Source organism: Coregonus lavaretus (genome assembly GCF_964263955.1).
Source record: "Coregonus lavaretus genome assembly, chromosome: 2".
Lineage (NCBI taxonomy): Eukaryota > Metazoa > Chordata > Actinopteri > Salmoniformes > Salmonidae > Coregonus > Coregonus lavaretus.
Genome location: NC_139989.1, coordinates 72,786,654 through 72,808,520, shown reverse-complemented (window position 1 = coordinate 72,808,520; position 21,867 = coordinate 72,786,654). Strand labels below are relative to the sequence as shown.

General features: G+C 46.2%; 1 protein-coding gene across 1 annotated transcript in view; it reads right to left on the bottom strand.

The window, feature by feature from the left end:
- Nucleotides 1-2,596: 2,596 nt before the first annotated feature.
- LOC311140356 (NLR family CARD domain-containing protein 3-like) overlaps nucleotides 2,597-21,867 on the bottom strand; it is a gene marked incomplete at its 3' end in the record, with an annotated part of 36,184 nt that continues 16,913 nt past the window's right edge. Inside the window, exons 9-12 of the mRNA XM_084175382.1 lie at nucleotides 7,228-7,400; nucleotides 6,716-6,762; nucleotides 5,550-6,077; nucleotides 2,597-2,604 (exon numbers count right to left, since the gene is read on the bottom strand). Of these exons, the coding sequence (XP_084031508.1) occupies nucleotides 2,597-2,604; nucleotides 5,550-6,077; nucleotides 6,716-6,762; nucleotides 7,228-7,400 (756 nt within the window). The remainder of the gene's footprint in view (nucleotides 2,605-5,549; nucleotides 6,078-6,715; nucleotides 6,763-7,227; nucleotides 7,401-21,867) is intronic.

Below are 21,867 nucleotides of genomic sequence, written 5' to 3'. Positions count from 1 at the left end.
CTCTCCTCTGGCCTGTTGACTGTACTCTGTAAAAGGGGGTACTCTCCTCTGGCCTGTTGACTGTACTCTGTAAAAGGGGGTACTCTCCCCTGGCCTGTTGACTGTACTCTGTAAAAGGGGGTACTCTCCTCTGGCCTGTTGACTGTACTCTGTAAAAGGGGGTACTCTCCTCTGGCCTGTTGACTGTACTCTGTAAAAGGGGGTACTCTCCTCTGACATGTTGACTGTCCTCTGTAAAAGGGGGTATTCTCCTCTGGCCTGTTGACTGTACTCTGTAAAAGGGGGTACTCTCCTCTGGCCTGTTGACTGTACTCTGTAAAAGGGGGTACTCTCCTCTGGCCTGTTGACTGTACTCTGTAAAAGGGGGTACTCTCCTCTGGCCTGTTGAGGTGTTCTATAATGTGCTCGACATGACTGCTATCAACACGTGTTGTACAAGCAATGCCTTGACAAGACAGTCAGCAGGAGACATTTAATCATGGATCTGGCATGATTTGAGCTTGGTGAGAACCACATGAACACAGAGAAAGAAGCTACAGTCACCAAGCAGGCCGCCAAGACAGCAGGTCCTGCTCTCCCTCTTCCCCAAGCACCACAGCTCCCACTGGGGAAAAATACACAATGTCAAGACAGCAGGTCCTGTTCTCCCTCTTCCCCAAGCACCACAGCTCCCACTGGGGAAAAATACACAATGTCAAGACAGCAGGTCCTGTTCTCCCTCTTCCCCAAGAACCACAGCTCCCACTGGGGAAAAATACACAATGTCAAGACAGCAGGTCCTGCTTTCCCTCTTCCCCAAGAACCACAGCTCCCACTGGGGAAAAATACACAATGTCAAGACAGCAGGTCCTGTTCTCCCTCTTCCCCAAGAACCACAGCTTCCACTGGGGAAAAATACACAATGTCAAGACAGCAGGTGCACACCAAACAAGGCCCATGAAAACTGTGTGCAGGCAACCGATTTGATTTGTTTGTGGACCCGAAACATTAAGAGAAGATGTGATTGATTCATGTGTAAAGGCGCGGTACAGTGTCTGATACAAGCAACAAATGATTGTTTTTATATCTTGTCATCAATATATTTCCACAAATATTTATTTATGCAATTAATCCTTTACAATTGTTAATGCACTGGTGCTTTTGTTTAGGAATACAGCAAATTATTTCACCTGAACACCTGGCTAGTTTTATTATTATTATTATTATTATTATTATTATTATTATTATTATTATTATATTTGTACTTTGTACTTTGTCAAAATAAACTGTAAATGGAATTTATTAAGTACTACAACTCTATTACTAATTGAATCTACAAATAAAGTTGATCAGATGGATTATACTGTAATGTTTTTATTGTAAGGGAAACAGAAATAGGCTATAGGCCGATTTTATTTGTACTTTGTAGAATTAACTATTTTTGTTATGTTATTGATATATTTCCACTAATATTTCTTCATGCAATAAATAATTTACAACAGTTAATGCACTATTTATCAAGCGTTTATTTATCAACCATGTTTGCACACCTTGCACCTTGCTGGTTGATTTGCATCTGATGCATATGCTAAAGTGGACGCCTGGTAACTTTCTCTAGCGGGTTCTGATATGCTGAAAGAACAGGCGGTTCTAGTGTTAAGGACTGGTAGATGGGTGTTGCTCATGCATTCACTCATGCTGACCGGCTCCAGTACTTTGTTCTTGACTAAAGCCTCCAAGTCAGCCTTGACCTTTGGTCTGATAGCATAAGGTACAGGTCCTGCTTTCAGAAACGTTGGTTTGCTGTCTGGCTTAATGCTAAGCTTCCCTGTAATGTCGTTCATACTACCCAGCTGTCCATTAAAGACTTCTCCATGTTTCTTTAAGATGGCAGGTAGGTCTGTGTCTCCATGTGTCATTGTATGCACTGATGGCCAGTCCAGTGTGATTTTCTCCAACTATGAACATCCCAGTAGTGATGCATAGTCTCATTTCACAACATAGAGTGGCAGCTTTTCAGTTTGTCTGTTTACCTGAACTGTGACATCAGTGATGCCTCTCACAGCGACAGATTCACCTGTGTAAGTCTTTAACACGAGGTGCGCTGGTTGAAGTGGAAGGTGTTTCAGTGTATTTATTCTGACACAAGAGATACAGCTGCCCCTGTGTCAATCTCCATACCCACCGGCTGTCCCTCTAGCAAGGGGGAGACATAGTAGCCGTGCAGCCCGCCAGGAAAAAGTCAGGATTTTCAGTGTGACTTCCTCGTCTGATGAGTCACTCACCTCTGTGTTCTCTTACTCAACAGTGTGAACATGTCTATGTGTCTTTCATTGGAATGCCTGTTTCTTGTTTCCTGTTTTTGTGATTTCTCTGTTCTCTTTTTGTTTCTGGAGACTTGTTCGATGTTGCCCTTTTTACCACAGGCTGGACAATCCATGTCCTTACACCAGCATGTTGATACCTGATGTCCCACCTTGCCACAGTGGAAGCATGTGACTTGATTTCCCGGTCTCTGATTTTCAGTTGAAACCCTGTGCACTTTTCCTTTTTTGTGATCAACTTTTTATTTATTTTAAAGGAACATAAAGACGAGAACAAATAGCACCAGGAATGGTTATACAGCTAGAGACACAATACTGTTAAAATTTATATCAGAACAAATAGCAGCAGGAATGGTTATACAGCTGGTGATTAAGATTGTTAGATGAACCCACTAAGTTCCTGATGAACTCAACTGGTGAGCCTCTTTAGCAGCTAGTTCCATGGACACACTGATTTCAATGTCCTTTGCCAAGGTCAGATGACTTTCAGTCAACAGTCTCTTTTGTGTAGCTTCACTCCGTAGCCCACATACTAGTCTGTCTCTAATGATGTCATTTAGAACAGCATTAAACTCAGTGTTCTGGTAGTTTCTTTAATGCAGCAGCAAACATTGTTACTGATTCTCCCTCTTCCTGATGTCTCCTGTGGAACCTGAACCTTTCAGCATTAACTAGTGATTCTGGTGAAAAATGTCCTTTAAGTATCTCCACAATATCCCCATACGTCTTATTACCTGTTCTGTCTGGCTGTAGCAGGCTGCCTAGTAAATTAAATATCTTTGGCCCCATTACACTAAAACATGGAGGCACAATGTTGTCCTCATCCATGTCATTTACAAGAACAAAATATTCAAACTGTTTTGTATATGAGCTCCACTGCTCAATACTTTCATCAAACTGTCCAATGTTTCCAACAATTCCAATAATTTTTAGTTTCTCAATAAGCTCCTGATTGTCACTCACTTCAATATTGTCCTCAACCACAGCAATATTTTCCTCAGTCACGTGATCTTCATTCACTTCACTCACTGACGTTTCCTCCTAAGTTCGCTCATTTAGCAGATTTTATTAAAAGGTTTGTCTTCACAGTTGAATAAATGTCATATACTGGTTTTTCCGCTCCAATGTCCATCTCCAGTCCTTTTCTGCCGTCCATGACTCCAGTGTTGGAAAAAGTACCCAATTGTCATACTTGAGTAAAAGATACCTTAAAGGAAAATGACTCAACTAAAAGTGAAAGTCACCCAGCATTTGTGTTTAGTGAGTCTGCCAGATCAGAGGCAGTAGGGAGGTTCTCTTGATAAGTGCGTGAATTGGACAATTTTCTGTCCTGCTAAGCATTCACAATGTAACGAGTACTTTTGGGTGTCAGGGAAAATGTATGGAGTAAAAAGTACATTATTTTCTTTAGGAATGTAGATAAATAGTAAAGTCAAGTACAGATACCCAAAAAAACTACTTAAGTAGTACTTTAAAGTATTTTTACTTAAGTACTTTACACCACTGGTTAACGCTCTTTCTTAGCTAGCTAGACTATGCACTTGCCTCTGCTAGCAATACACTGTGCTAACATTAGCCTAGACTGGACCACAGAAAATAACAGTTTTAAACAGTTGTAAAAACCCACTCCTTCCAGACAGAATAGTTCCTGTAGATTCAGACTTACTCATCACCAATCTGTGGGTTTCATAACCACGTCTGTACAACAATTCAATAATGATGAGACGGGAGACAGGAATCAGTTAAACCATTTATCTGGAACGTGATCATCTCAACACATACAAACCCCCATGATGCTCTGCAGCACAACCCCAATATAAAACAAATACATAGATAAGTAAATGGACACTAAACTAAACTCATAGAGGAATTTAAATGTTCAGTTGTAGAAAGTAGGGCCATGGGATAGGGTCAGAAAGGTCAGTATGTTTGATAACTGGTTACAGAGGTGACATAACAAGCATAAGGTCCATTATAACACAGTGAAGTAGAGGTGGGAGCTAAAAGCAGACATGGACAGTGAGACGGTGTGAGGAGGTCAGGGGTGAAACACTAGATCAGGACAGGTAGACATGGCAGGGCTGGAAATAGACACAGAGACACATTCTGATCATGGCTCAGACCTGACCTGAGACACCCAAACAGAAGATGCCATAGCAAAGTCCTGTCCAGTAGGCTATATGGGATTTCCTTTTATCAAAATCCAACACATGGAAATGTGTCCAGTGTGTGTGTGTGTGTGTGTGTGTGTGTTTGTGTGTATGCCCAGTGTGTGTGTCCAGTGTGAGTGTGTATGTCCAGTGTGTGTATATGTGTGTCCAGTGTGTGTCCAGTGTGTGTGTCCAGTGTGTGTGTGTCCATTGTGTGTGTGTGTGTCCAGTGTGTGTGTGTGTGTCTAGTGTCTGTGTGTGTGTCCATTGTGTGTGTGTGTGTCCAATGTGTGTGTGTCCAGTGTGTGTGTGTCCAGTGTGTGTGTGTGTCCAGTGTGTGTGTGTGTCCAGTGTGTGTGTGTGTGTGTGTGTCCAGTGTGTGTGTCCAGTGTGTGTGTGTGTGTGTGTGTGTCCATTGTGTGTGTGTGTCCAGTGTGTGTGTGTGTGTCCAGTGTGTGTGTGTGTGTGTGTGTGTGTGTGTGTATGTGTGTGTGTGTGTGTGTGTGTGTGTGTGTGTGTGTGTGTGTGTGTGTGTGTGTGTGTGTGTGTGTGTGTGTGTGTGTGTGTGTGTGTGTGTGTGTGTGTGTGAGTGTGTGTGTGTGTGTGTGTGTGTGTGTGTGTGTGTGTGTGTGTGTGTGTGTGTGAGTGTTCGGTGTGTGTGTGTGTGTGTTTGTCCTGCGTGTGTGTGTCCTGTGTGTGTGTGTGTGTGTGTGTCCAGTGTGTGTGTCCAGTGTGTGTGTGTCCAGTGTGTGTGTGTGTCCATTGTGTGTGTGTGTGTGTCCAGTGTGTGTGTGTGTGTGTCCATTGTGTGTGTGTGTGTGTGTGTCCAGTGTGTGTCTGTCCAGTGTGTGTGTGTGTATGTGTTTGTTCAGAGTGTGTGTGTGTGTGTGTGTCTAGTGTGTGTATGTGTGTCCAGTGTGTGTGTGTGTGTCCAGTGTGTGTGTGTGTGTGTATGTGTGTGTTTGAGTGTCCGGTGTTTGTCCAGTGTGTGTGTGTCCAGTGTGTGTGTGTGTCCAGTGTGTGTGTTTGTCCAGTGTGTGTGTGTGTGTGTTTTATATTTTTTGACACAGGGACACTGAGGACACTGACACCAAACCCCAAAAGTCATCGACATCAAACCCATCATGAACCCTAAACCCTGGATAGAGGGGCTCAGTGAATGTGGAGTGGAATGTGTTCAGGTGGGTCAGTGTATCAGAGGAGACTCTGTAGAAGGACAGAGTGCCGGCTGGCCAGTCCAGATACACTCCTACTCTTTGGGAGCTGGAGGAGGGGACGTCTATGGTAGTGGACTTATTATTGTGCCTGGCAGAGTAACTGTTGTCAGAGCAGAACAGACTCCAGGACTTGTCATTGTATCCAATCCCACAGTCATTACCCCTTCCTCTCCTGCTGATTGCTTTATATGCCACTCCTATATCAGCCTCTCTCCCACTCCACTCTACCTCCCAGTAACAGCGCCCAGTCAGACCCTCTCTACACAGCACCTGTCTCCAGACCTCAAATCTCTCTGGGTGATCAGGATACGGCTGCTTCTCTCTCCTACATGTCACCTTTCTGTTCTCCTCAGACAGAGAGAGGTGTCTGTTTACTGTGTTTAGGTCCAGTGTGAGATCACAGACATCTGATGGATGAAACCAGACACAATATTAGAAATCATCATCATTCACATTAGAATGTTAACTCACTTTTCACTAATTCATTTAATGTAGATGTTTCTAGGTATCAAAACGAGAAGTTAAGGTAACTTGAGACTTGTTGAATGATCATATGTTATACTGTGTGGTAATATAAAACACACTTATTCCCATTAATTACACACATACACACACATCCTGAACACACACACACACACACAGAAAAACTGAACACACACACACACACACACTGGACACACACACACACACTGGACACACACACACACACACACACATCAACACACACACACACACACACACACACACACACACACACACACACACACAAACACTGAACACACACACACACACACACACACACTGAACACACATACACACACACACACACATTTCTAATGTAACAGGAACACGCCACACACACACACAGACACACACATTATCAAAGCAACTCTTTCTAAACTTTGGTGTCCCTGATTTGTGCTTCTGTAGAACTACAGCTGATATTTAATATGACCAAGTAAGTAATGATGGTGGTCTTTGACTTTGACTTCACTTGAATTAAGACTTATTCTTAGTCATATTCTTCACAGCAGTCAACACTCACATTTTCTAACTCCAGGTTTCATTGTGTTCTCTCCACCATGTTCCACACTGTAGCGGTAAGCAGAAGAACAGACAGTCATTGAGGGATACACTTGAACTCACACACACACACACACACACACACACACACACACACACACACACACACACACACACACACACACACACACACACACACACACACACACACACACACACACACAGTCAGTATATACATTTGTCCAAGTGTGTGTACACACAAACACACACATATTGGACACATACACACACACACACTGGACCCCCAAACATACTGGACACACACACAAAAACACATACACAAACACTGCACACACACAAACTGGACACACACATACACACACAGGACCCATGCACTGGACACACACACACACACACACACACACACACAGTCTTTATATAACTTAGTCCAAGTGGTGGTCAGAATGTTTGTCTTAACTAGCCTGATAACTCCAACATGTCTGATATGAACGTTGACATAAACCCTCTACATACTTGAGTTTCTCCAGTCTGCAGTGTGGATCCTCCAGTCCAGCAGAGAGCAGTCTGACTCCTGAGTCTCCTGGGTGATTGTAGCTCAGGTCCAGCTCTCTCAGGTGTGAGGGGTTTGACTTCAGAGCTGAGACCAGAGAAGCACAGCCTTCCTCTGTGACTAGACAGCCTGACAGCCTGCAAAGAGTCAAATCATATTAAAACCACACTGCTATTCTTTGGTGGTGAAAATAGTGGCAGTATATTTTTTCTACATATTAATGTATACCAGTGTCCTGAAACCTGCCATATCTATTCATAAATTAATGTATCATTATTAGAAAAAATCATAATATTGTGTGTAGAGAGAAAAATGTATATTACGAATATTTGAGTAGACTGACCAGAGCAGTTTAAAAAGCAGTATCAGTCAAAAGACAGACAGTGAGGTATCAGATTTAGATTGTATTGAGTATACAGTCCACACCATATCTATTTTGACAGTGAAGATAACATTTTAAATGTGTCTCTATACTCCAACATTTTGGATTTCAGATCAGATGTGTCATATGAGGTGACAGTATTTAATGTCACCTTTTATTTGAGGGTATTTTAATACATATCTGTTTCACCGTTTAGAAATGAAAGCACTTTATGTATCTAGTCCCCCCATTTGACGAAGTCATAAGTATTCTGACCAATTCACTTATAATTCATTAAAGTTGTCAAAAGTTTAGTATTTGTTCCCAAACTCGTTCGTTGCATTTGCAGTTTGTTTTGGTTGTGTTTTGGGCTATGTTTTGCCCGATAGTAACTGAATGGTGGATGATGACTGGAGTAATTTTCTGTCTAAGTGAGTAGATAACATGTTTCTAAACACTACTAAATTAATCCTGATGATGCCATATTAAGAATAATAATGAATGAATCATGAACAATTATGAATGAGAAAGTTACAGAGGCTACAACAAAACATACTAACCTCTCACCATTAACCTCAAATAAAAGGTGACATTCTGTACTGTCGCCTAATATGAAACATTCTATCTCAAATCCAAAATGCTGGAGCATAGCACAAAATGTAAAACTGTAAGCTTCACTGTCCAAACACATATGGTGTGGACTATGTGTGCCTGGTAAACACATGTGGATCTGGTGAACAGTTATCACTTGTTGACCAACTACAGGAATACTGACCTCAGAGTCTCCAGTTTACAGTGGGGATTCCCCAGTCCAGCAGAGAGCAGCTTCACTCCTGAATCCTTCAGGTCATTGTTACTCAGATCCAGCTCTCTCAGGTGTGAGGGGTTTGACTTCAGAGCTGAGACCAGAGAAGCACAGCCTTCCTCTGTGACTAGACAGCCTGACAGCCTGCAAAGAGTCAAATCATATTAAAATCACACTTTTATTCTTTGGTGGTGAAAATATATTTTTTCAACATTTTCAGATAAATCAGAGTCTTGAAACCTGCCATATCTATTCATATATTTATATATACAGTACCAGTCAAAAGTTTGAACACACCAACTCATTCAAGGGGTTTTCTTTATTTTTACATTGTAGAATAATTGTGAAGACATCAAAACTATGAAATAACACATATGGAATCATGTAGTAACCAAAAAATTGTTAAACAAATCAAACTATATTTTATATTTGAGATTCTTCAAACAGCCACCCTTTGCCTTGATGACAGCTTTGCACACTCTTGGCATTCTCTCAACCAGCTTCATGAGGTAGTCACCTGGAATGCATTTCAATTAACAGGTGGGTCTTCTTAAAAGTTAATTTTTGTAATTTTTATCCTTCTTAATGTGTTTGAGCCAATCAGTTGTGTTGTGACAAGGTAGGGGGGTATACAGAAGATATCCCTATTTGGTAAAAGACCAAGTCCATATTATGGCAAGAACAGCTCAAATAAGCAAAGAGAAACGACAGTCCATCTTTACTTTAAGACATGATGGTCAGTCAATACGGAACATTTCAAGAACTTTTAAAGAATCTTCAAGTGCAGTCGCAAAAAATATCAAGCGCTATGATGAAACTGGCTCTCATGAGGACCGCCACATGAATGGAAGACCCAGAGTTACCTCTGCTGCAGAGGATAAGTTCATTAGAGTTACCAGCCTCAGAAATTGCAGCCCAAATAAATACATCACAGAGTTCAAGTTACAGACACATCTCAACATCAACTGTTCAGAGGAGACTGTGTGAATTAGGCTGTCACGGAGTCTGCCGAGACTGCTCCTCCTCCTGGTTCGGGCAGGCTTCGGCGTTCGCCGTCCCCGGAGTACTAGCTGCCACCGCTCTATGTTTCGTAGTGTGATTGCTTTTGTCTGTCTTTTACACCTGTGTCCATTTGTGTGTTGATTACTTGTCTTATAAGTTCCTTGTTTTGCATTAGTCTGATTGTGTGTTGTTAATGACTGCCATTCTTTCGGAGCTACGTGTTTGCACTCTGTTTTGTTTTGTGTTTAGTGTTTACGCGTGTTTGCGTAATTTCCCTCGCCTCTTGTTTTGGTCGAGGTCGTGTTTTCTCGTTTACTTTGGACTATTAAAGACTGTTGGACGAAACCTCTGTGTCCTGCGCCTGACTCCTCCACCACATCCACATCGGTTCAAATTGACAGAACAACACACCTACTATGGAGTCAGCAGGAACAGCGGCGGCACCCGAATCCCTGGAAGACCGGATCAGCTACCAGGACACCATGATCCGGCAACTTGGGGCCGCCATGGACGAGGTGTCCAACACTCTGCGCCGGTTGGTGACTCGAGAGGTGCCCACGCACTCTTACACCATCCCATCACCAACGGCCAGTCCTCCTCTCTCAGCACCGGAACCCAGTGGCATTCGGCTCTCGCTCCCGAGGGCATATGACGGTTCTGCAGCCGGGTGTCAGGGATCCTCCTGCAGGTGGAACTCTACCTGGCCACCATACACCCGGCGCCCTCGGGATACGAGAGCGTCTCCGCCCTCATCTCTTGTCTATCCGGCAGGGCTGGAGTGGGCCAACGCCGAATGGAGGGGAATAGACGCCGCTACCATCACCTAAGCGGAGTTCTCTGCGTCTGTTCCACCTCCGACAGGGGAAGAGGAGCGCACAGGAGTTCGCACTGGAGTTCCGGACACTAGCGGCGGATGCGGGGTGGAATGAGAGGGCCCTCATCGACCACTACCAGTGTAGCCTACGAGAGGACGTTCGTCGTGAGCTGGCCTGCAGGGACACCAACCTGTTGTTTGACCAGTTGGTGGACATTTCCATCCATCTAGACACCCTGCTGGCTACCCGCGGACGTCCCGAGTGGGGATCGTCCATTCCACCCTCCAGCACCTCCGAGCCGATTCCCATGGAGCTCGGGGGTGCTGGCGCTAGAGAGAGGAGGAGAGGGAACCCGAGGGGGGCCTTCCCCTGCACCAACTGTGGTCGTGGAGGACACACCGCGGCCAGGTGCTGGGGAGGGTCTCCTGGGAGAGGGGACAACAGGTCACGCACTGGGGAGTCATTTCAGGTGAGTAGGCGCCCCACTTACCCAGAGCTTTCTGTTGGTCACATGAGTATTCCTGTGAGATTTCCACAGGTGGCACCTCATTCCCAGCATAAGGCGCTAGTAGATTCAGGCGCAGCTGGGAACTTTATTGATCGGGCATTTTGTTGTAGGTTAGGAATTCCCCTTCGGCCGGTAGAAGCTCCATTTCCTGTCCACGCCTTAGACAGCCGGCCGTTGGGGTCGGGCCTGATCAGGGAGGTCACAGCACCACTGACGATGACGTTGCAGGGGGGTCATGAGGAGATCATTCAGTTTTATCTGATTGACTCTCCTGCGTACCCCGTGGTGTTGGGGCTTCCCTGGTTAAGCACCCATGATCCTACCATTGCGTGGCAACAGAGGGCTCTTATGGAGTGGTCTGCCCAATGTGTAGGGAGATGTCTAGGTGTTTCCGTAGGGGCGACCTCGGTAGAGAGTCCGAACCAAGTGCCCGCACTGTGCATTCCCCCTGAGTATGAGGACTTAGCACTTGTGTTCAGCAAATCGAGGGCAACACGGCTACCTCCTCATAGACAGGGGGACTGTGCGATAAATCTCCAAACAGGAGCGGCTCTTCCACGGAGTCGGGTGTATCCCCTGTCTCAAGAGGAGACAGCGGCTATGGAGACTTACATAGCCGAGTCCTTGGCACAGGGATACATACGGTCCTCCACTTCCCCGGTTTCCTCGAGTTTCTTCTTTGTGAAGAAGAAGGACGGGGGATTGCGCCCGTGTATTGATTACCGTAGTCTCAATCAGATCACAGTTAAGTACAGTTACCCACTTCCACTGATTGCGACTATGACGGAATCGTTACACGGAGCGCAGTTCTTCACAAAGTTGTATCTCAGGAGCGCGTACAATCTGGTGCGCATTAGGGAGGGGGATGAATGGAAAACAGCATTTAGCACCACCTCGGGTCATTACGAGTATCTCGTCATGCCATACGGGTTAATGAATGCTCCTTCAGTCTTCCAATCCTTTGTTGACGAGATTTTCCGGGACATGCATGGGCAGGGTGTAGTAGTGTGCATCGACGACATCCTAGTGTACTCTTCTACACGAGCCGAGCATGTAGCCCAGGTGCGCCGAGTGTTGAGAAGACTGTTGGAGCATGACTTGTATGTCAAGGCAGAGAAATGCCTGTTCTTCCAGGAGTCCGTCTCCTTTTTGGGTTATCGACTGTCCGCGTCTGGTGTGGAGATAGAGGTAGACCGTGTATCGGCCGTGCGTAATTGGCAAACTCCAACCACTGTAAAAGAGGTGCAGCAGTTCTTGGGTTTTGCTAATTACTACCGGAGGTTTATTCGGGGTTTTGGACAAGTTGCAGCTCCCATTACGTCCCTGCTAAAGGGGGGTCCGGTTCGTTTGCAGTGGTCGGCTGAGGCGGACAGGGCATTTATCAAACTGAAGAACCTGTTCACCTCGGCCCCGGTGCTGGCGCATCCGGATCCCTCTTTACCATTCCAAGTAGAGGTAGACGCGTCCGAGACCGGTATTGGGGCAGTCCTGTCACAACGGTCTGGCATGCCACCTAAACTCCGCCCCTGTGCGTTCTACTCCAAGAAGCTCAGCTCGGCGGAGCGCAACTATGACGTTGGGGACAGGGAGCTGTTAGCCATAGTCCAGGCCCTAAAGGTGTGGAGGCATTGGCTTGAGGGGGCTCAACACCCTTTCCTCATTCTGACTGATCACCGTAACCTGGAGTACATCCGGGCAGCTAGGAGATTGAACCCTCGTCAGGCTAGGTGGAACATGTTCCTAACCCGGTTTGTTTTTAAGATCACATACATCCCAGGGTCCCAGAATGGTAAGGCAGACGCCCTGTCCCGGCGGTATGACACAGAGGAGAGGTCCAACGAGCCTACTTCCATACTGCCGGAGTCTTGTTTGGTGGCTCCGGTGGTATGGGAGGTCGATGCGGAAATCGAGCGGGCACTGCGTACCGACCCTACTCCCCCCGAGTGTCCTGTGGGGCGGACGTACGTTCTGCTCGAGGTTCGTGATCGTCTTATTTATTGGGCTCATACATCACCCTCCTCTGGACATCCAGGTATTGGCCGGACCGTGCACTTTCTTAGCATGAAATACTGGTGGCCAACGTTAGCTAAGGATGTGACGGTTTATGTCTCCTCCTGCTCGGTGTGTGCCCAGTGTAAGGCGCCTAGACATTTGCCCAGGGGTAAGTTACATCCCCTGCCCGTTTCACAACGACCATGGTCCCACCTATCGGTGGATTTTGTAACCGACCTTTTTTTAAATTTTATTTCACCTTTATTTAACCAGGTAAGCCAGTTGAGAACAGGTTCTCATTTACAACTGCGACCTGGCCAAGATAAAGCAAAGTAGTGAAATAAAAACAACACAGAGTTACATATGGGGTAAAAGAAAACATAAAGTCTGAAATACAACAGAAAATATATATACAGTGTGTGCAAATGTAGCAAGTTATGGAGGTAAGGCAATAAATAGGCTATAGTGCAGAATAATTACAATAGTATTAACACTGGAATGCTAGATGTGCAAGAGATTATGTGCAAATAGAGATACTGGGGTGCAAAAGAGCAAATTAAATAACAATATAGGGATGAGGTAGTTGGGTGGGCTAATTTCAGATGGGCTGTGTACAGGTGCAGTGATCGGTAAGGTGCTCTGACAACTGATGCTTAAAGTTATTGGGGGAGATAAGAGTCTCCAGCTTCAGAGATTTTTGCAATTCGTTCCAGTCATTGGCAGCAGAGAACTGGAAGGAACGGCGGCCAAAGGAGGTGTTGGCTTTGGGAATGACCAGTGAGATATACCCCCCTCCCAGGGAAATACCACCATTTTGGTCGTTGTGGATCGGTTTTCCAAGGCCTGTCGTCTCCTTCCAATGCCGGGTCTCCCTACTGCCCTACAAACCGCTGAGGCCCTATTTACTAGGGGTGTAACGATCCATCTACTACATCGATGTATCGATTTATATTCATATGATCCAACTACATCGATCTGTGCTCGGCGAGTTGGCCTTTTGGACAACATATATCGATCTAACATCGTTTTAAAATGTAATAAATCGATTGTATCGATACTAGGAAATAACCCATTGGATTTAAGCACGTCAGACTTTATATGCAGGGGTGCACATAACTGGTACGCAGATACGCAAGCGCGACAAAAATCAGGAATGCGTAATGCCACTTGTGTTACTACGCGCCTTTGCGTACTTGACCGATCTTCTCATCTAACCTTATACATGACATGTTGCTTGTCAACTACTGTCAGGGATGTCCAAAAAGCAACAGACATTAAGCAGCTTCTTTGGCGTTTCGCCACCTACAAAGAAACGCCAACTGGAGCCAGAGCCGAAGAAAATACTTTTTTCGGAAAAGTGGCTCCAAGATGTGCAGTGGCTTGAAGCTAACGATGAGCGCACTGAAATGTGGTGCAAGATTTGCCGCTCAAATCCACATCTAGCAGACAAAACAGGTGCATTTTATAAAGGCTCAAAGAATTTCAACCATCCTTTATTTGACAAACATGAAAAGAGCAAGGAGCACACGTATGTGGCGCAAGCCATTGCTAAAAGCTAGCCGAGAATAAATGTCCAGTCGCCCACTTGCCAGATGGCGAGACAAGCTGAATGAAGAACAGCGGCAAGCTCTGTTTAATATTTTTCTCTTTCCATAAAGCTAAACACGCACGTCCCATGTCTTCCTATTCTGAGGATGTTCCTTTACTGAATGCTTTTTGATGGATCTGAGGACATCACAAAAACTGAGCAGGAAATAGTTTACATTGTGTCTGTGTCCAGCAACGGAGAGTTTACTTCGGACTTTATTGGAGTGATTGAATTGGGTGCTGACCGAACCGCACAGGCCATAACAGACGGACTTGTGAGACCTTTCCAGGACACAGGCTTGGATGACTGGACAACAAAGTTGGTCGCTGTGTGCACAGACGGGGCTGCTGTCAACGTAGGTATCTACAACGGCGTTGTGCCAAAACTCCGGCAACATGCTGCGGTTGGAGACTCCCTTGTGCACATTCTGTGCACCGCACACACACTGGAGAATTGCGCGAAATCAGCTGATCGCAACGTTCCTTACTGTGAGACATTTCATCGCTCTGTGGTCAAGCTGCTGCAGTTTTATTTACAAAAAGGTGGAGCAAAAAAAACTGCTGCACTGAATAAAGCTATGTGAAGAAAATTGGATCTCCTTTGTGGAACTGGGTAAGTTTCATAATACCAGATGGTCTGCATGGAGGCATGAAACACTGTTAAAAATATCAAGACTATTGCCAGCCATTAAAATGCAACTGGTTACCAGGTATTTATTTCAGTCACACTGGTTGAATTTTTGGCTAAAAGGTTACTGAATCGATTTCAAGTCACTGAATCGTTTCGGATCGTATCGTTCTAAATGAACCAACATCGTCCTTGAATCGTATCGACAACCACGAATCGTGATACAAATCGAATCGTTGTTAAAACGAATCGTTACACCCCTACTATTTACCCATGTGTTCCGGCACTATGGGGTCCCCGAGGATATTGTGTCTGACCGAGGTCCCCAGTTCACCTCCAGAGTTTGGGGGGCGTTCATGGAACGATTGGGGGTCTCGGTAAGCCTTACCTCGGGCTACCACCCAGAGAGCAATGGGCAGGTGGAACGTGTCAACCAGGATGTGGGTAGGTTTTTGAGGTCCTATTGCCGGGACCGGCCGGAGGAGTGGTCTAGGTTCATCCCCTGGGCAGAGATGGCCCAGAACTCTCTCCGCCACTCCTCCACCAATTTAACACCTTTCCAGTGTGTTTTAGGTTATCAGCCGGTCCTGGCACCATGGCACGAGAGCCAGATCGAGGCCCCTGCGGTGGACGAGTGGATTCGGCGCTCGGAGGAGACGTGGGACGCTGCCCATGTCCATCTGCAGCGTGCCATCCGTCAACAAAAGGCGAGCGCCGATCGCCACTGCAGTGAGGGACCGGTGTACGCACCGGGAGATCGAGTCTGGCTCTCGACTCGAAACCTGCCCCTCCGCCTGCCCTGCCGGAAGCTGGGTCGGCGGTTTGTGGGGCCCTTCAAAGTCCTGAGAAGATTGAACGAGGTGTGTTACAGGTTAGAACTGCCTATAGAGTACAAAAATATTAACCCCTCATTCCATGTGTCTCTTCTCAGGCCGGTGGTAGCTGGCCCACTCCAAGAAGATGAGATAGGAGAGACCCCTCCGCCCCCTTTGGACATCGAGGGGGCCCCGGCGTACAGGGGTCCAGACCATCTTGGACTCGAGACGCCGGATGAGTGGTCTCCAGTATCTCGTGGAGTGGGAGGGGTACGGTCCGGAGGAACGGTGCTGGGTGCCCAGGAGGGACATCCTCGATCCATCCCTCCTGACTGAGTTCCACCGTGGGCATCCCACGCTCCCGGGTCCGCGTCCTCCTGGCACGGCTGGAGCCGCGCGTCAAGGGGGGGGGGGGTACTGTCACGGAGTCTGCCGAGACTGCTCCTCCTCCTGGTTCGGGCAGGCTTCGGCGTTCGCCGTCCCCGGAGTACTAGCTGCCACCGCTCTATGTTTCGTAGTGTGATTGCTTTTGTCTGTCTTTTACACCTGTGTCCATTTGTGTGTTGATTACTTGTCTTATAAGTTCCTTGTTTTGCATTAGTCTGATTGTGTGTTGTTAATGACTGCCATTCTGTCGGAGCTACGTGTTTGCACTCTGTTTTGTTTTGTGTTTAGTGTTTACGCGTGTTTGCGTAATTTCCCTCGCCTCTTGTTTTGGTCGAGGTCGTATTTTCTCGTTTACTTTGGACTATTAAAGTCTGTTGGATGAAACCTCTGTGTCCTGCGCCTGACTCCTCCACCACATCCACATTGGTTCAAATTGACATAGGCCTTCATGGTCGAATTGCTGCAAAGAAATCACTACTAAAGGACACCAATAATAAGAAGAGACCTGCTTGGGCCAAGAAACACGAGCAATGGACATTACACAGGTGGACATTTGTCCTTTGGTCTGGAGTCCAAATGGGAGATTTTTGGTTCCAACCGCCGTGTATTTGTGAGACACGGTGTGGGTGAACGGATGATCTCCGCATGTGTAGTTCCCACCGTAAAGCATGGAGGAGGAGGTGTTATGGTGTGGGGGTGCTTTGCTGGTGACACTGTCTGTGATTTATTTAGAATTCAAGGCATACTTAACCAGCATGGCTACCACAGCATTCTGCAGTGATACACCATCCCATCTGGATTGGGCTTAGTGGGACTATCATTTGTTTTTCAACAGGACAATGACCCAACACACCTCCAGGCTATGTAAGGGCTATTTTACCAAGAAGGAGAGTGATGGAGTGCTGCACCAGATGACCGGGCCTCCACAATCACCCGACCTCAACCCAATTGAGATGGTTTGGGATGAGTCGGACGGCAGAGTGAAGGAAAAGCAGCCAACAAGTGCTCAGCATATGTGGGAACTCCTTCAAGACTGTTGGCAAAGCATTCCAGGTGAAGCTGGTTGAGAGAATGTCAAGAGTGTGCAAAGCTGTCATCAAGGCAAAGTGTGGTTATTTTAATAATTTCGTTTAACACTTTTTTGGTTACTACATGATTCCATATGTGTTATTTCATAGTTTTAATGTCTTCACTATTATTTTACAATGTAGAAAATAGTAAAAAATAAAGAAAAGCCCTTGAATGAGTAGGTGTGTGTCACGCTCGTCTAAGAGAGAGGAGGACCAAGGCGCAGCGTTGAAAGCAAACATATTTATTATACGAATGATCACACGATCAAAACAACGAAACGTGACGTCCTTGGTTACATCAACAAACACGGAACAAGAAACCACAAACACAAAGTGAAAAGACAGACAGTTAAATATGGCTCCCAATCAGAGACAACCAGCTGACACTCGTTGCCTCTGATTGGGAGTCACTCAGGCCAACATAGATATACAAACATAGACTTACACACCCTGGCTCAACATAACATAGTCCCCAGAGCCAGGGCGTGACAGTACCCCCCCCCAAAGGCGCGGACTCCAACCGCGCCAAACAACCACAACAGGGGAGGGACCGGGTGGGCACTCCGCCTCGGCGGCGGATCCGGCTCCGGACATGACCCAGACACGGGTTGTGCTGGACTGACGACGCGCACCCCTGGCTTGGTGCGTGGAGGGGTAACGGGCCTTACCAGGCTGACGACGCACACCGTAGGCTTGGTGCGTGGAGCAGGGACAGGCCGGACTGGGCTGACGAAGCACACCACTGACTTGGTGCGGGGAGCAGGAACGGGCCGGACCGGGCTGACGAAGCGCACCCCTGACTTGGTGCGGGGAGCAGGAATGAGCCGGACTGGGCTGACGACGCGCACCACTGACTTGGTGCGGGGAGCTTGGATGGGCCGGACTGGGCTGGCGACGCGCACCACAGACTTGGTGCGGGGAGCAGGAACGGGCCGGACAGGGCTGGTGACGCGCACCACAGACTTGGTGCGGAGAGCAGGAACGGGCCGGACAGGGTGCAGGAACGGGCCACAGACTTGGTGCGGGGAGCAGGAATGAGCCGGACCGGGCTGACGACGCGCACCACTGACTTGGTGCGGGGAGCTTGGATGGGCCGGACTGGGCTGGCGACGCGCACCACAGACTTGGTGGGAGTGGCAGGAACAGGCCGGCCCGTACTGGGAACACATACCACTGGCCCTACGTGGGGATCAGGAACAGGCCGGACCGGACTGGCAACACACGCCAGTACCTCTCGCCGTGCCTCTACAACCTCCTTCCCCCTGGTGACCAGTGACTCCCGTAACCTGGCGGCCTCCTCTGCCAACCCACTGGACCGCTCTATCGCGGCCTCCTGCTGCCCCGACGTCGTGAGCCCCCCCCTAAAAATGTTCTGGGGGTCTCTCCTCCCCGTGGACCAGGCCTCCATCGTTCTCGCCAGACTCTCATCCCACTGCTCCAAAGTCCAACCTCTCTCCTCTTCTCTTGGCTTGGCCCAGTCGAGACTCCTACTCCACTGCTCCCAAGTCCATCCTCTCTCTTCTTCACGCTGCTTGGTCCTGTTATGGTGGTTTCTTCTGTCACGCTCGTCTACGAGAGAGGAGGACCAAGGCGCAGCGTTGAAAGCAAACATATTTATTATACGAATGATCACACGATCAAAACAACGAAACGTGACGTCCTTGGTTACATCAACAAACACGGAACAAGAAACCACAAACACAAAGTGAAAAGACAGACAGTTAAATATGGCTCCCAATCAGAGACAACCAGCTGACACTTGTTGCCTCTGATTGGGAGTCACTCAGGCCAACATAGATATACAAACATAGACTTACACACCCTGGCTCAACATAACATAGTCCCCAGAGCCAGGGCGTGACAGTGTGTCCAAATTTTTGACTGGTACTGTATATACATGAATGAATGCATAATTATTAACAGTAGATAACATGTTTCTAAACACTACTAAATTAATCCTTATGTGTGTGTGTCTGTGTGTCCAGTGTGTGTGTGTGTCCAGTGTGTGTGTGTCCTGTATGTGTGTCCAGTGTGTGTGTGTTCATTGTGTGATACTGGAATACTGACCTCAGAGTCTCCAGTTTACAGTGTGGATCCTCCAGTCCAGCAGAGAGCAGTCTGACTCCTGAGTCTCCTGGGTGATTGTAGCTCAGGTCCAGCTCTCTCAGGTGTGAGGGGTTTGACTTCAGAGCTGAGACCAGAGAAGCACAGCCTTCCTCTGTGACTAGACAGCCTGACAGCCTGCAAAGAGTCAAATCATATTAAAACCACACTGCTATTCTTTGGTGGTGAAAATAGTGGCAGTATATTTTTTCAACATTTTCAGATATATCAGTGTCCTGAAACTTAACATATCTATTCATAAATGAATGAATGTATCATTATTAGTAATGACAAATTATCATAATGTTGCTTGTATATAGAAACATGTATAGTACAAATATTTGAGTAGACTGACCAGAGCAGTTTAAAAAGCAGTATCAGTCAAAAGACAGACAGTGAGGTATCAGATTTAGATTGTATTGAGTCAACAGTCCACACAGTCTATTTTGACAGTGAAGCTAACATTTTAAATGTGGATCTATACATTTAGGATTTGAGCTCAAATGTTTCATATGAGGTGACAGTATATAATGTCACCTTTTATTTGAGGGTATTTTAATACATATCTGTTTCACCGTTTAGAAATGAAAGCACTTTATGTATCTAGTCCCCCTATTTGAAGAATTCATAAGTATTCTGACAAATTCACTTATAGTGTATTAAAGTAGTCAAAAGTTTAGTATTTGGTCCCAAACTAGTTGGATGCATTTGCAGTTTGTTTTGGTTGTGTTTTGGATTATGTTTTGCCCAATAGAAACTGAATGGTGGATGATGACTAGATTCATCTTCTGTCTAAGTGAGTAGATAACATGTTTCTAAACACTACTAAAATAATCCTAGTGTGTGTGTTTGTGTGTGTGTGTGTGTGTGTCCAGTTTGTGTGTGTGTCCAGTGTGTGTGTGTGTCCAGTGTGTGTGTGTGTCCAGTGTGTGAGTGTTTCCAGTGTGTGTGTGTGTGTGTGTGTGTGTGTGTGTGTGTGTGTGTGTGTGTGTGTGTTTGTGTGTGTGTGTATGTCCTGTGTGTGTGTGTCCAGCGTGTGTGTGTCAAGTGTGTGTTTGTGTGTCCAGTGTGTGTGTGTGTGTCCAGTGTGTGTGTCCAGTGTGTGTGTGTGTGTGTGTGTGTGTGTGTGTGTGTGTGTGTGTGTGTGTGTGTGTGTGTGTGTGTGTGTGTGTGTGTGTGGTGTATCGGGTGTTTGTGTCCAGTGTTTGTGTGTCCAGTGTGTGGGTCCAGTGTGTGTGTGTGGGTCCAGTGTGTGTGTATGTGCATTTGTGTGTGTGTGTTCTGTGTGTGTACTGATACACGTGCACACACAGGACACAAACACACACACACACACTGGACACACACACACACTGGACACACACACACACACACACACACACACACACACACACACACACACACACACACACACACACACACACACACACACACACACACACACACACACACACACACACACACACACAGTCAGCATATAACTTAGTCCAAGTGGTGGTCAGAATGTTTGTCTTAACTAGCCTGATAACTCCAACATGTCTGATATGAACATTGACATAAACCCTCTACATACTTGAGTTTCTCCAGTCTGCAGTGTGGATCCTCCAGTCCAGCAGAGAGCAGTCTGACTCCTGAGTCTCCTGGGTGATTGTAGCTCAGGTCCAGCTCTCTCAGGTGTGAGGGGTTTGACTTCAGAGCTGAGACCAGAGAAGCACAGCCTTCCTCTGTGACTAGACAGCCTGACAGCCTGCAAAGAGTCAAATCATATTAAAACCACACTGCCATTCTTTAGTGGTGAAAATAGTGGCAGTATATTTTTTCAACATATTCAGATATAGCAGTGTCCTGAAACCTGCCATATCTATTCATAAATGAATGTATCATTATTATAAATTATCATAATATTGCTTGTATAGAGAAAACTATAAAGTACAAATATTTGAGTAGACTGACCAGAGCAGTTTAAAAAGCAGTATCAGTCAAAAGACAGACAGTGAGGTATCAGATTTAGATTGTATTGCGTATACAGTCCACACCATATCTAGTTTTACAGTGAAGCTAACATTTGAAATGTGTATCTATACTCCAGCATTTTGGATTTTAAAACAAATGTTTCATATGAGGTGACAGTATATAATGTCACCTTTTATTAAATTATCTGTTACACCATTTAGAAAAATAAATGCACTTTATGTATCTAGTCCCCCTATTTGAAGAAGTCATAAGTATTCTGACCAATTCACTTATTGTGTTTTAAAGTAGTCAAATGTTTAGTATTTGGTCCCATATTCCTGCCGACAATGATGACCACAACGAGGTGAACAGTGAGTGCTTTATAAATACATTTGAATGAATTTTAGGTTTATGGTTATTATGGCAAAAAACAGTATGGGTTTATGGCTCTCTTGCGCCTCCATGTGGCCGTCTTTGGGTACTACATAACTCATTCATGGCTCATAATCTGAGGTAGCAACTGAGTCAGATCTACAACTCCATTAGCTAGACCACCCGATTAGACAACAATCACCCC